The following is a 15,671-nucleotide window of genomic DNA, read 5'->3' on the forward strand; positions in this document are numbered from 1 at the left end:
ACTTTGAAGCCTTGAGATGAGCATTTATGCTGACAAGGTCTTGGTTTCTTAAAAAAAAGAAGTTACCCCATGTCTGATATTGGGGTTGTTTCCAGGACTCCTTTTTTAATAAGGTGGCACACTGGGGACTAAAGAAACGTAGCTTTGTTTTCACCTGTTTGTTTTTTTTTTTTTTTGTAGTGAATGTCTTCATTTAAACCAGGGATGTCAAACTTAATGTCATAGGCCACATGCAACCCACTTTGACCAGTGAAAGGGAGGTGGGCTGCTGCCACCACACAGTCCACTTCGCACACGCCCCTGACTGATATGCAGTAGGTAATGAGTTTAAAAAACGTGCATCTCGTGGATGCAAGAAAATCATATCGTTTGTCCTGTATGCACAGAAACGGTTAATTTTCAGTCGGAGGGTGACGACTTGTTTTGCCGTTGGCTCTCTCTGTATCCTCCGCACACGTGAGCGTGGGGCGGAAGACGGAGGAGCCTCCCTGTCGGCCTTCAGGAGGGGCTGAAGGTGACTCTCCGCTCGGCTGGGATGTGGAGGGAGCTGCTGGGATATCTTTTCTGATCCTGTTCTGGGGAACAGTCACGCACCGCTGCGGGAGGGGGCTTTAGGCATTAAGCAGGGGGGGGAAAGAAAAGCCCACACCCAGCAGCGTCTGCGTGTCGTCTTCTTCTCCACAGAGGACACAGCAGCCACCAGAAAAGAGAGGGCATCGCTCGCTGCGTCTGGCTCGGCTCCGGTGGTGGGTGTGCATGCATGTGTTCTGCACCGTATGGGCGGAAAAAACGCCCAAGATCCACAGGGAGCATCTTTCCGCTCGGTAAAGCGGCGCAGACGGAGACGGATCGCCGGGAGAGTACTGAGGGGGCTGTGGACGACAGCAGGATGGTGGGTACTGAAATAAGGATCGTAGTCATGTCTGTTAATGATTAACTTGAGCTCAGCTCTGCACCAAAGGACAGATTCATGCGTGTAAATCCGACTTTTTTACGCGCAGGTGCAGCAGCATTGGCGCATAATGGATAAAAAGCGTCGCGATGAGCCGCATTAAGAGTGTGTTTGTTGTATTTGTTGCATTTGAAATCACACACAGTAATATCGTGTCCTTCCTGATCGCGTGATGGTTTGTTTTCCTTAAGACTGTGCAGGAATTCAACACCCTCGTAGCGCTGTACCGGGAGCAGGTCATCTCCGTCGGCGAGATCTCCGCCGACTGTCCTTCTCTGCGGGCTCAGATGCACCACACACGGTCCAAAGGATGCTCCATGGCCCGGGCTGCGCACCAGGACCTCGCCGTCATCTCTGTTTCGGGGTTAGACACGAGTTTGAATGATAATATTTTTTTAAGAAGAAACTGTGGCTCCCTCATTTATTGAATTTATTTTGTCTTTTTTTTAAACGTTTATGAGCTAACGTTTATTCAGGTAGAACAGGTGAGCATCACAGAGTGTATTTTAAGTTAAATCAGTAAAGCAACAATTTTGAAAAAGGAGTCAGTGATAGATTTTATCCACAGTTAGTCACACATATACACATATTTTATTTTATTAAGTGAAGGTTAAATATGCTAGATACTATGTGTTCCCAATCAGGGATACATACAAGCGGGATACTAATCAATCAGTTATCTAAACAACTACAACTGATGAATTAGCTTTGAGCAGAAAAGGTAACAGTTAATGCAAAATAAGACTTAGAATATAGACAAAATAAATTAATTTGTGACTGTAATAGAAAAGTAATGATCTAAATAAAAGGTAGGAATAAAAGGTTGAAAAAGCACGATTAGAAAAATATTACATGCATTAAACAGTTTAATATAAACTTAACAGAAAAACGTGGCTAAATTATGAATGAAAAGTTATAGATTATTGTTGATTTGAGACCACAAAAAATGAAAAAAACAACAACAAAAAAATGGTTTAAATACAGTAAAAATATAAGTAGAACTTATTTAGCTAAAAGTTTGTCTAGCAGTTTAATTGTTACGTATTGGTGTGGAATAACAGATGAAACTATTGACTGCGAGTGTCTGATTCTCCTCTCCTTAATGCTGCAGTCCAGAGGACGGGGAGATCCATCCCGAGATCTGTCGGCTCTTCATCCAGCTGCAGTGCTGCCTGGAGATGTTCATAACGGAGATGCTCAAGTCGATGTGCCTGCTGGGGGTGCTGCAGCTACACAGAAAAAGTACAGTTACAGTAGTGAACACACGGTGTGATGATGCTGAATTGCTGAGTAAAGATAAAAAATAAAAACCGCCTGTGGCCAGGTGTTTGAGTGTAGTATTTAAAAGCCAAGTGTAGTATTTAAAAGCTTTAAAAATCAAGTGTTACTCCCAACTGATTTCATTTTGCTTTCAGATAACAAGAATATTATTATTGTTGTTTTAACCACCTTCCAAGTGCAATATGCTGCTACCATGGATATTATGTTTTGGTTTGTTTGGGCTGTGTTTGTATAGTCGGAGTAATTGGATATATATGCCCAATAACGCACAGTACAGATGTTTGATGCAGCTTGATGAGATGCAGACTTTACAACCTGAAATCCCCAAAAGACCTGAGTGGATGTTTGTGGTTCAACTTATAAATATTTCTGACGTATATGGAGAAAAAAGTTCCGTGTTTTCCAGGCAGTTGTGCAGCATGTCTTGCATTTTGTGCTAATGGCTCAGTCACACTTGGAGTAAAAGTAGAACACTCCTTGTGACTAGTATATCACCAGGTGGTTGCTTGGTGATTGCAGTGATTATTCTTCACTTTCATCAACCAGTTGCAAGTCGTTGCAGTAACCAATTGCTTGTTCAAAGGTGACAAATTCATCTTCTGGGGGAACACATTTGTGTACAGGTCGCCTCATGGTAGCTGCTGTCTCCAACCAATCTCACTCCGATTTGTGAATGATCACCGTGTAACAGCACTTTGACCAGACCCTTTGTCACTGTGCAGTTAAGTTGCCATCCTGCAGCAACTACATCACTACTTGTACACTACAGTGAATTTCTGCACCAGATACAGTGGCTTGCAAAAGTATTCGGCCCCCTTGAACTCTCCCACATTTTGTCACATTACAGCCACAAACATGAATCAATTTTACTGGAATTCCACGTGAAAGACCAACACAAAGTGGTGTACACGTGAGAAGTGGAACGAAAATTATACATGATTCCAAACATGGTGACTCTGGACGAGCTGCAGAGATCTACAGCTCAGGTGGGGGAATCTGTCCATAGGACAACTATTAGTCGTGCACTGCACAAAGTTGGCCTTTATGGAAGAGTGGCAAGAAGAAGGCCATTGTTAACAGAAAACCATAAGAAGTCCTGTTTGCAGTTTACAACAAGCCATGTGGGGGACACAGCAAACATGTGGAAGAAGGTGCTCTGGTCAGATGAGACCAAAATGGAACTTTTTGGCCAAAATGCAAAACGCTATGTGTGGCAGAAAACTAACACTGCACATCACTCTGAACACACCATCCCCACTGTCAAATATGGTGGTGGCAGCATCATGCTCTGGGGGTGCTTCTCTTCAGCAGGGACAGGGAGGCTGGTCAGAGTTGATGGGAAGATGGATGCAGCCAATTACAGGGCAATCTTGGAAGAAAACCTCTTGGAGTCTGGAAAAGACTTGAGACTGGGGCAGAGGTTCACCTTCCAGCAGGACAACGACCCTAAACATAAAGCCAGGGCAACAATGGAACGGTTTAAAACAAAACATATCCATGTGTTCGAATGGCCCAGTCAAAGTCCAGAACTAAATCCAATCGAGAATCTGTGGCAAGATCTGAAAACTGCTGTTCACAAACGCTGTCCATCTAATCTGACTGAGCTGGAGCTGTTTTGCAAAGAAGAATGGGCAAAGATTTCAGTCTCTAGATGTGCAAAGCTGGTAGAGACAGACCCTAAAAGACTGGCAGCTATAATTGCAGCAAAAGGTGGTTCTACAAAGTATTGAATCAGGGGGCTGAATAATTACGCACACCCCACTTTTCAGTTATTTATTTGTAAAACATGTTTGGAATCATGTATGATTTTCGTTCCACTTCTCACGTGTACACCACTTTGTATTGGTCTTTCACGTGGAATTCCAATAAAATTGATTCATGTTTGTGCCTATAATGTGACAAAATGTGGAAAAATTCAAGGGGGCCGAATACTTTTGCAAGCCACTGTATGCTTTGAAGACAGCAGTCACTGCGAATGGTTGCAGACATGGTCCTCATCTTTGAAGCAAAGGCACAAGCTCAAGTTCATTGCACACTGTTAAGCTAATTTGTTTGCGCTGCAGTCTCCAACTGCTGTTTTCTATAGGGTGACTGTATCATAAGAGAAAATCAGTTTAGTTTGTTATTATTTAATGCTGAACTTAGTTGAAGAGTATATGTAGTGTTTTGATCTTACATTGCCTCCAATTTTAATCTTTCTCCAGATCAAAAATATGTCCACAAACAAATAAGTTTAGATATTACTAAGGAAACAAATTAAATTATAAACAAGCTGCAAATGCAGATTGTTTGTTTTTTTACATTGCAGCCTTTACTAATGTTACGAAATCAGTTTCACCCCGGTTCTTTTTATTCCTCGGGCATCCAGAGACTGCACCGGACTCAGTAGTCATTTTCACAAAAACCTTTTATTCATCTTTATTCATCTTCATTTAAGCATCCATCTTCTAGAACAGCGGTCCCCAACCCCCGGGCCTCGGACCGGTACCGGTCCGTGAGTCATTTGGTACCGGGCCGCGAGAGTTGAGGCTCAGGTGTGAAATGTATGGTTTTCAGGGGTTTTATCGGTTTTCAGCGTTATTTTGTTGTCGTTTTTATCGTTTACTCGGTTTTCCTGGGTCTTTTCACGTGTGTTATGAATAAATTTTCTTTTTTTTGGTACCGATACTAGTTTTATTTTGTTGTATTTATCCACGACACCTTAAAGGCCGGTCCATGAAAATATTGTCGGGCATAAACTGGTCCGTGGCGCAAAAAAGGTTGGGGACCGCTGTTCTAGAAGCAAGGCCGGTGTCCCTCTGAAAATCTTCCACTCCTTTGTTTGTTACAGTCAGCTTTATAGAAGCGACCCCATCATAAAACCCCCATGGTGTGCTGCAAACAAAAAGTTTGTGTGTGTATGCACCAGTACCTGAGTGAGTGTGCATGTAAATGTGGGTGCGTCGTAACAGTCAAAGCACTGTGTGTGTGTGTCTCTGTATACGTGACTTCCTGGGGGTCATAAAAGTAATCGCCTCACCCAAGCTACACCAAATTCCTCTAGACAACATACAAAACACAGTTAACATATTACAAACACTGAGACTCCCACTCTGCATCCACTGGGCCATTGGCCTCTTATTGTCTTACATTTACAGATAAGCATGTGGAGAGTCTCCTGCAAACCTGCTTCTAAGTTATAACAATTATGAGTTTTTATTAAAGGTACAAGCATCAGCATCAGCAATCCCCAACTGCAGCTTCCTGTCTCCTTTTATGACAGCAGACCCCCAGTGTCAATAAATTCCTTTCCCTCTAAACAATTACACACACTCGCAAGCCTACAGCTAAGCCAAACTGAAACACAGACAAATCCTTCCCTATTCCTCTGATCTAAGCAAATAAAACATTATATTGTAATAATTATTTTCTTGTACTCACAAATCCCTCTTTTGATCTGCCCCATGGCAGATCAACAATACACTATAGTCACTTCTCCCCTGTAATATTCAACATTTTCCCAAGAACACACTGTAATAGCATAATCAACATATACTGTAGCCTGCAAACACAGTTCCCTTCACTCATAAATCCAGTAATCCTGTAGTAAAAAAACATCAACCAGTTGTGTCCTGTTATAAATCACATGATCAAATCACATGAAGAACTGTAATGCTGTAGAAAAGAGAATGCAAATGTTAGTGCTGCGCAGGTATATACACACTTTCTCACAGTGACCTCTGTGAGCAACACAAGCCCATGAATAACACAGCGCTGGTAAATCCACAAACACAGAAAGTGCCATTTAAAAGGTCAAATCGGTATGGCCCAAAGCTCATGCAACCTAGGATGTTGCTGTCATCTTTCTGCTCCTGTAAAAAGAAACACACATAGATTCATCCACCCTTTTGTCCTGTCTAGGTGGAGGTTAACCTTGAGTAGTGGTCAAGTCAGTCAAGTCTTGTGAGCTTTTGTCAGCTTTTACCAGTCAGTCAGTTTTGGGTTTTTTGTTGTTGTTTTTTTCACTCATTCATTCATCCATTCTTTCTTTCTTTGCTGATAGTGGAATCAATTGTCGCATTTCGTTTCCACCCTCAGCAAAATGACGTCATTTCAAAAGAAAAAGAAGAATTTAGACTGGATTACCTCGTTGAATCCTTTTTGGGCAGGGACTCATTTTCTAATTGTCCCAAATAAGTGACTTTCTTCCGAGCCCATTGTAATTTTGGAGAAACTCACTTGCAACGGTTTTCTCGACGTGTCGTATAGAGCTTTTAATTCCCATCGTGCAGATCTGCTTAAAGAAAAGAAATTCCCAAACAAAACTCTCAAACAAAACTCCCAGTGCACTGTTCAAAAACCAAAAAAAATAAATAAAATAAAAATAACCAATCAAAATGAAAAATAAAAATACAGAAGCCCGGTCTTAGGACTTGTCTCAGAATATTCTTCCTCTATTAGGTGAAAACACACCAAATCTAAAACTTGGTGAAAAAGAAAAATACCTCAGCCAATTAAATCCCCAAAACATATTGGGAAAGAATCGCGGCAACAATGACGAAGGTGCTGGGGTATGAAGTACTGTGTGAGGCACGAGTAATGTATTTTGGAATATGGGAAAATGTAAAAAAGGAGGACTGGTATTTGTTTAAGATTATGTTGTTGTCAAGCAAAAAGGTGATAACAAAGAATTGGCTGAAAAGCGATCCTTTAAAACTGGAAGACTGGATGGACGTAATCGAGGACATATATACAATGGAAAAAATGACTTACACTCTGAGACTGAAATCTGACAAACACCGAAAACAGTGGACAAAATGGATAATTTATAAGTCTCAGTCAGCCTTATAGGGCGGGACCTCTCGTGGTTTTTTTTTTTTTTTTTTTTTTTTTTTTTTTTTTTTTTGTGTGTTTGTTGTTGTGTTATTATTATTATTGTCTTGTCCGTATGTAATACAAAGGAAAAAGTACAAAATAAAGAGTTAAAAAAAAAAAAAAAATCCCCAAAACTTTCATCAACCAACCAATGATCAGATTGAAATGATCAGTTTCTTCCTTTGTCCCCAGGTGTGTGCCATGGTAAAACCTTCCCCATACATCAGAAACAAAAAACAAAACAACATTATGTTGTAATAATTATGTTCTTGTACTCACACTAACTATCACATTATGTTCTGTTTTTCCCACTGTATAGAAGGAAAATATAAACTTCTGACACTTTTAGGATTTACAGCTTCAGAATTTGGGTTTCTCCATTATTGAACTAATTAAAATATTATTAAGTAAATTATTAAAATACAAAACTTTTATGCAGTTCATTTACATTTAGTCAGGAATTCAGATTGACCTACTGTACTGGCCCCTCATCTAGGAATAATTTCTTGTGATCTGCAATTCATTTCTAGTTCACTTGGTAATGAGTTCAAACTGCATTTGTCCAAAAGTGCTGTTTTCGGCTTAAAACACATTTAAATACATATAAATATTAAAGCATTTGCTGAATACTTGTTTTGTTTGCTTATAGTTATTAAAACTAATTATGCTGAACATCAGTAGTTGATAGCTAAGGGCACAATGCAATAAAATATATCATGTGCTATTTTTATATGCACAGTTTTCCCCAGCTCACTGGGGCTTTAGGGGTGACTGCACAGGTTTTGTCCAAGTGCAGTAAATGTTCCTGTTACTTCTAAAAACTGTTTGGCTTAATGAAAAACGAATTAAAACTCTAAAAGTTCATTTACTGCAAAACTGGTGATTTTATTTTGGACCTGCCTGAAACCTCACTGTTGGCCACCTGAAATTCTTATATGCAGGAAAACTCCTGATATATTTAAATGTTATATGTAAATTGCTGTATAAACGTCACAACTTTCCCATTTGAGATTGCAGTGGAGCTGTCATTTTGTATTGAAACAGTAGGGGGAAGCAGAGTGCTGTATTCACGTTCATTACATTTTAAAAACATAATTAAAAAAATGTTAAAAGGAAGAAATAATTTTTGTCAAATGTTAAAACTAAAGTATTTAATTTTCTTGAAATCATGAATTGCATTCCAGATGTAAGTGTTTTATAGTGTGTGAGATTTCTTTGTCAATCATGCTTGAGTGCTGCTGTATTTGTGCGGTTCTGAAGGAACAGACTCGGAGCCAAGGGTGGATTTCAGGCTGGACGAGAGCTCAGATGTTCCCATCCTGGAGGACCGATCCTCTTCTCCCATCGACTTTCCTCAGGAGCAGTGGCTGGTGGGAAATGATATTGAAAACATAGAGAGGTACACGCACTGCACTTGCTTTTAAATTTATATTCTGAAAATGTTTTACCAGTATAAACTCTGTTTTTGTCCAGGATTATCTAAACTACTCATAAAACACTGCTGGTTCTTTGTGTGCAGAGATATGCGAGAGATGCGAAATCTACTCAGCAAACTCAGGGAGACGATGCCCTTGCCACTGAAAAATCAAGGTATGTAATATTTGTTATAGGTAAAATATATGTAAGAGAGTTGATAAAGAAGAATGGAAATCAGAAAAGTCCTTAAAACGTTTCTCCAGAAGGCATTTGGTTTGTTTATGTGGGCAGCTGAAAATTTCAGAAGGTGGAGATTTTGGAACAGGGTCGCTTCTTATTTTGGTCGGCACCCTCTCAGTCCATGGTGATATAAAACTGGCTTCACTGTGGACAGTGACTCTGGTGTTCTAGCAAATTCCAGTTCATGATAGGTTTGAGCCTTGTTGGTTCCTGGGTTTTTTAAAAGTCATCAATGGTTAGATTTTCTAAAGCCTCCAATTAGAGTCCAGAGTAGGTGAAGAAGCCTAGTTCCCCCTCAGACCATTGGAATTACAATATAAAAAAAGTTTATTATGAATTGTGTTATTACTGGGGTCCAACATGTTGTCTACCAAAGCTTAAAAGTGAGACATCTTTGATTTTTGTGTTTGTTTGTTTGTTTGGGAAGAAAACAATCTTTGTGTTTTTACATAGCGGAAGCTAACAAATGTACATATTCAGGCTATGCACAGGCAAAGTCAGTTTTCAGCTATCTCTAGTGTGCTTGTGTCAAACTGCCATGGTTGAATGTGTCACAATGTGAGGCTGGTGAGTCTCTGTATACCTGTGTGGTGTAGGTTAAACAATTCATCTACAGCCTTATGGTGCATAAACATAACTGGCTCCTACGATATTTGCATTCCTCTTACTGTAGAAGCTAAAGGATTTAGAATTTATTCAACTATGTGTGTGTAGGCTTAAAATAAGCTTTATACCAGGAAAGAATGAGCTGTTTAGCACACTTCCTGAATTTTGCCTTTTAGATTTCATCAGCCTCTTTGTTTTTCCCCCCTGATATGTGTATATGTTGATGCTGACAGTGTTTTTCTAGGAGAGTTTTACTGAAGTTTAACCTCCAGCAGATGATGGTTTTGTAATGGCTTTGGTGGTGTTTTCAGCAAGGGTGGGTCAAATGTTCCATTGACAAACACTTTAAAGCTGCCATAATGGTTATTCAAGATGGATGTTGGTTCCTAGTTGTTTAGAAATGGTTCCAGATACCTGGGAACTTGAATGTGACATCACTCCCACCTAGCACCTACAACTGGTAGTTCCTCTGGTAACTTGCAGAATGAGAGCAAACAGGAGTTGTTTTTGGTCTTACCAAGGAAAAAGCCATTCAGGTATCACTAGCAATACACCATAATACTTGTGGTTTTGCACTACTGCAGTAAAATCATGGATAAAGCCTGGTCAGTGCTCTCTGAATGGCTTATTTAGGGAGCCACAAATACACAACAGTGGCAGTACAGATCAAAGGTTTTCTTTTCTTGCAGGGCAACTCAGGGTTGCCGGTGTTGCTTCGACTTTCCAAGTGGGAAATGCGAGTTGGTGTTCTAGATTCAAATTCCAACTGGCAACTTGGAAATTCTGATTTCTGACTTATTCAGAAACGTAGAACAAGAGACTTTGCCAATTTGTTTAAGTCTACACTTCTCTTTCTTAGATATTCATTGAATTCGTTGGACATTCCCAATCAATACTCTCTTGACTGAGTATTGGTCAATCAAGTGAGTGCTGTCCTTTTTTATGCTGGCAAAGAGAATCTACCAGTTGTAGTTGGTCATGATCACTGACTGACTGATTGCGGTGTCCTACGACAACAGCTTCCGGACACCTATAATGCCGTGCTGAGATGCATTCCCAGGTGATTTAACCACCATTCAAACACTGACCCATGTGACCTTACCAACATGATGGGAGGGTTGGGCACCAACTCACAAATCTCCTGACAATATGCAAACATGCCCTGCCATGTCTGTGTATGTTGGAGCGACCTCCAAGGTGGCAGTCGGACTAGAGTTTGAAGTTGGAATTTTTGAGTTCCCAGTTTACTTTTTCAACTGGAATGCCACCTGTCAATTCAGATAGCCCCACCAACCCCAACATAGCAATTCAAGCTGGTGCAGTGCATGTAAACAGTAGTAAAACTGTAAAAATTGTAGTCTGTCACTGTCTTGTATTTATGATTTGCCACGTGGAGAGCATTGACCAGGCAAAACCAAATCCCGTTTTTTCTTTTTTGTGATGTAACTCCCAAGTTCTGATATTTAGGAGGTGACCTCTGACGGTGGACTTTCTCTGGCTGTGATGGAAACAAGATAACATGTTTGTTTATTGCAGATGACAGCAGCTTGTTGAATCTGACTCCTCACCCACTGATAAGGCAGAGGAAGAGACGCTTCCCTGGACTCTGCTGCATGGTGTCCGGCTAAGAGTGTGACAGAAAAGGACTTTCATTTTAATTTGTTTTATTCAATAATGTATATTTATTTAGAGGCACTTTAATATTATTTAATCCCATCTTTCATTTTTTTTAACCAATATCTGAAATTGTAATCTTGCAGTATCTGTTACCAGGTTCTATTTTTCCTCGTCATCTTGATATTTACTGTTTCAGACTTCTCAGCTCATGTGTTCAGACAGCTTTGGTGCTTGAAGTTTCAGGATTGATTTTTCAAATGTATCTTATTAAGACATTTATCTTCTAAGCTCTATATACCTGAGAGCGCGTAGGCTAACTGTTGGTAATATTGCTTTGCCATTCTCAGATTCAGGTTCCATCTTGTTGGGCTTTAAATACAGAGATATTTTTCTGGTGCTATTTATGACATACAGAACCACTGGGTGATGTATTAGAGCACCAGCAGGTCAGCCCAAAACAAAGGGCCCACCGTCAGCCACACCCTGCTCCGTTTAGATTTTTTTCTAACAACCTGAAAGTGTGCACTTAAAAATAAACAGAAAGGAAATCCAGCAACAGCCACTATCAGATACTAACAAGGTAAAACACAAAGATGAAATAATGCTAGCTTCAGTTCACCAGTCTCTTCTCTGCTCACTCTGTTCCTGTTTCACCAACACCGCACAGAGCAGATGCACATGGTGAAACAGAGAGCAGAGGAGAAACCAGAAACAACATGTCCTAAATTAAGTAAATGTCATGAATAATTTTTTTTTTTATTTGGTTCATTAGAGCACTTAATACTGCACTTTGGCCAGTATTCACCTTGTGCTGCCATCAGAGTGTTGGCAAATTAATAACTTTGACCAATAGCAGTTGGTAAAGATTGTTGCATAGAATCAATTTACACTTGCTAAATAGCGTGTACGTTATTTTTCAGGTCTTAAATTATAGCATGATGTCATGCTTAAAGACTTTAAAACAGTTTCATGCTGTAAAATTATTTTTATAATTAGTGTTGTAGAATTAAAGAAGTATTTTCCTGGGGGAAAAGGACACAATTGAAAATTTAGCTATCTACTATAAGCCCAAAATTTGGAAATTGTTTTAACCCCCTTTTTATTTTTGCAATAATGTGGAAACCATTAAATGTAACACAGGATATGAACCCTTATCACCCAGATGAAAGTCCCTTAATTGACCTAGCTGGCTAAAAGTGCACTACTTCTCCTAAAAAAGACCCATGATTAGCCAAAGTCATCAATGGTTAGATTTTCTAAAGCCTTCAATTAGAGTCCAGAGTAGGTGAAGAAGCCTAGTTCCCCCTCAGACCATTGGAATTACAATATAAAGAAAGTTTATTATGAATTGTGTTATTACTGGGGTCCAACATGTTGTCTACCAAAGCTTAAAAGTGAGACATCTTTGATTTTTGTGTTTGTTTTAGGGGTGCAACGATACACAAAATTCACGGTTCGGTTCGGTTCGATACTTTGGTGTCACGGTTCGATATTTTTTCGATACAAAAAAACTCTCACATGTTTAAGCTGCGGGAGATTTCACTTGTCATGTTTGCATAGTAAGCTAACAATTAATAAGACGATGTCAGAGGAATTGGTGCACAAATTATCATCACTCACAGATCAGTGCTGTCGCTCTCTATACACAGTTCGCGCGATTGCAAAGTGAAAGCAAAAAAACAAGCGCAAATTCAAACACGATTTCAATATGTCACATATTGACAGTGGCTCACCCAATGACATAATTACCCAGCTACATTTCTGAAAGAATGCAAAAGCATTGACATATATTTTTCCTTCCTACAATAGCCCGACAGGCAGGGGAGAGATAGCCCCGGGACGTCGGGCTAGCGATATTGCGAGCCCTGTATCTGATTGAGGAATCACTCATCTTTGGAAAAGAGAGTTTATTACAGAGAAATGTCTCTTTCCAAAATAAAAGCTATACTATCCGTTTCTTCTGGGCTATATTCTCAGCAGCATATTATACATATCAGGTCTCCATAAGGAGAATCCTGTGCTAACAGCTGTCTAAATGACTCGGCTAAAGTTTGTAGCATGCATGCTTGTTTTTGTCTTTGCACTAGGATGATGTCGGTGTAAATGTGCAGTCATATTCGTTGTGTTCCCACTAGTGCTTTCAGGTTAATCTCGTTGAAATAACCTTAACGCCACAACACGGCAAATCTCCGTTAACGAGCTACCCTATACAGAGGGGCTAGACGGCCAACACGTTAACGAGCTAACTGCGCTAACACACTAGCTCCCACCCATGTAATTGAGCATTGCATGGCACATCCAACATACTGTTTTACTTTAGTCCATGACTCGCTTACCTTCAGGGTCATACGTCACATGAAAACCAAAATAATTCCAAACGCCAGATCTGAATGAGGGTGGGGAGGTCCACTTCTGTCTCGCTAGCTTGCCCTGCGCTCTTCCTTCTGACCATCCTGTCTGTGTTGAGTGCTCAGTGAATCTGCGTTCGACTACTCCGCCTAGGCTGCACTCTCGAGCCTAGGCGGAGTAGTCAAATGCAGATTCACTGAGTGCTCAACACAGACAGCATCGTCAGAAGGAAAGTTGATAAAATAAATTACAAATTTTGTATTGTTCTTTTTTTTTCTCCCCTTTGGTTTTCTTTCTTTCTCTCCCCCTCTTTCTTTCATTCTTTCCCCCTGTCCTATCCCACAGTCATGTCTGTCCCGTTTGCAACTGAAAATAAAATAAATTCATAATTATAATAAAGGTCAATCAAATGGACCAATATGATGATCCACTTAAAATAAATCCTCTTGGCATCTTTCTTGGCCTCAAGACAACAATTCTGATGGCTATAGATCCAAACGGGACACAAAAAAAAAAAATTGAAAAAAAAAAAAAATTGAAAAAAAAAAAATTTGAAAAAAAAAAATTTGAAAAAAATTGTATTGTTCGATACATATGCGTACCGAACCGAAAGCACTGTATCGAACGGTTCAATATCGATACGAATATCGTTGCACCCCTAGTTTGTTTGTTTGTTTTGGGGAATTTTCTTCCCAATCTTTGTGTTTTTACATAGCGGAAGCTAACAAATGTACATATTCAGGCTATGCACAGGCAAAGTCAGTTTTCAGCTATCTCTAGTGTGCTTGTGTCAAACTGCCATGGTTGAATGTGTCACAATGTGAGGCTGGTGAGTCTCTGTATACCTGTGTGGTGTAGGTTAAACAATTCATCTACAGCCTTATGGCGCATAAACATAACTGGCTCCTACGATATTTGCATTCCTCTTACTGTAGAAGCTAAAGGATTTAGAATTTATTCAACTATGTGTGTGTAGGCTTAAAATAAGCTTTATACCAGGAAAGAATGAGCTGTTTAGCACACTTCCTGAATTTTGCCTTTTAGATTTCATCAGCCTCTTTGTTTTTCCCCCCCGATATGTGTATATGTTGACGCTGACAGTGTTTTTCTAGGAGAGTTTTACTGAAGTTTAACCTCCAGCAGATGATGGTTTTGTAATGGCTTTGGTGGTGTTTTCAGCAAGGGTGGGTCAAATGTTCCATTGACAAACACTTTAAAGCTGCCATAACGGTTACTCAAGACCCCTGGAAGATGAATACTAACCATTTTCCTGACTTTACCACTGTTTTCAGTTTTACAGTTCCATTAATATCAAGAAAAGTCCAAATCAAACATATTAAAATGTACAAACTATTTAAATAGGAAGGATGCAACAAGAAATGTAATGTCTGGAAGTGTGTCCAGGGGATAAAGCCAGTTGATGTCCATGAACATTTCTGTAGTCCCATTCTCTGGCAAAGTCACTATTACCCTATAGTAACACTGTCACATTAGAATAAAGTGTTACTCTAGTTTTAAGAAAATCCATCCATCTATTTTCCAACACTTATCTGTGTTTGGGGCACGTGAGCAGCGGTCTAAGAAGAGATGCTCAGACTTCCGTCCCCCCAGCTACTTCCTTCAGCTTTTCTGAGGGGACACAGATTCATTCCCAAGCTGGAAGAGACATCTCTCCAGCATGTTGTCAGTATTGCCCTGGGCATAGGGTAGGGACATAAATCAGCTAGGAAATAAACAGCTTTGCTTTCAAAGTAAAGAAATGCATCATAAAATAAAAAATTAAAAGTAAATCATTTTGTCATTTTGCCCTTCATCCTAGTAAAACAACAAGAGTACTGAATCCAGTTTTGTGTAAGAATGATGTCTTTTAATATCTTGAAAAAATATCAAACTTCCTTTCATAATATTATAGTTATAGTTATTTTCCTAGCTGTTGCACTAAACTAAGCTAAGCTGTCAAGGATGTATTTCATTGAGTAATCTGGGATGTTATGCACACTGAAGCCTCTAGGGGACACTAGCATTATCAGTCTAAAAGAATAGTTTTGACGGGAAGAAAATATTAAAAAAGCCGCACACACAAACACGCAGACAAAATCCATATGAAGCATTCTACCAGAGCCATTTTCCTCGCTGAATGTAACGGTCACCTGTGTTGTAAATTAGTGTTTGTGCTATTTATTACTTTAATGTAACATTGGTGGTGTTTCAATTGAGGAATGCGACGTTTTATTTTTGTCAGGCATGTGTTTGACTTGTGTGTAGTTACCGTGTCCTGCAATGTAGAGAAACACAGCTAAACTTATGTACAGCCAATAGGACATTTTATAATATTAATAAAGTTTTATATACAAGA

General features: G+C 39.6%; 1 protein-coding gene across 1 annotated transcript; it reads left to right on the plus strand.

Annotated features, from left to right (window-relative positions):
- Positions 1 to 334: 334 nt before the first annotated feature.
- On the plus strand, positions 335 to 15,671 carry LOC146705479 (regulator of G protein signaling 7-binding protein B-like). Its single transcript, XM_085463161.1, has 6 exons — positions 335 to 892; positions 1,144 to 1,316; positions 2,064 to 2,194; positions 8,348 to 8,486; positions 8,607 to 8,677; positions 10,886 to 15,671. Exons 1-6 carry the CDS (start codon positions 761 to 763, stop codon positions 10,975 to 10,977), a joined length of 738 nt encoding a protein of 245 aa, XP_085319287.1. The 5' UTR covers positions 335 to 760; the 3' UTR covers positions 10,978 to 15,671.

This window comes from Copadichromis virginalis, linkage group LG7 (assembly GCF_057382275.1).
Source record: "Copadichromis virginalis isolate Kocher_CV1m ecotype Utaka linkage group LG7, C_Virginalis_male_GT1.1, whole genome shotgun sequence".
Classification (NCBI taxonomy): Eukaryota; Metazoa; Chordata; class Actinopteri; order Cichliformes; family Cichlidae; genus Copadichromis; species Copadichromis virginalis.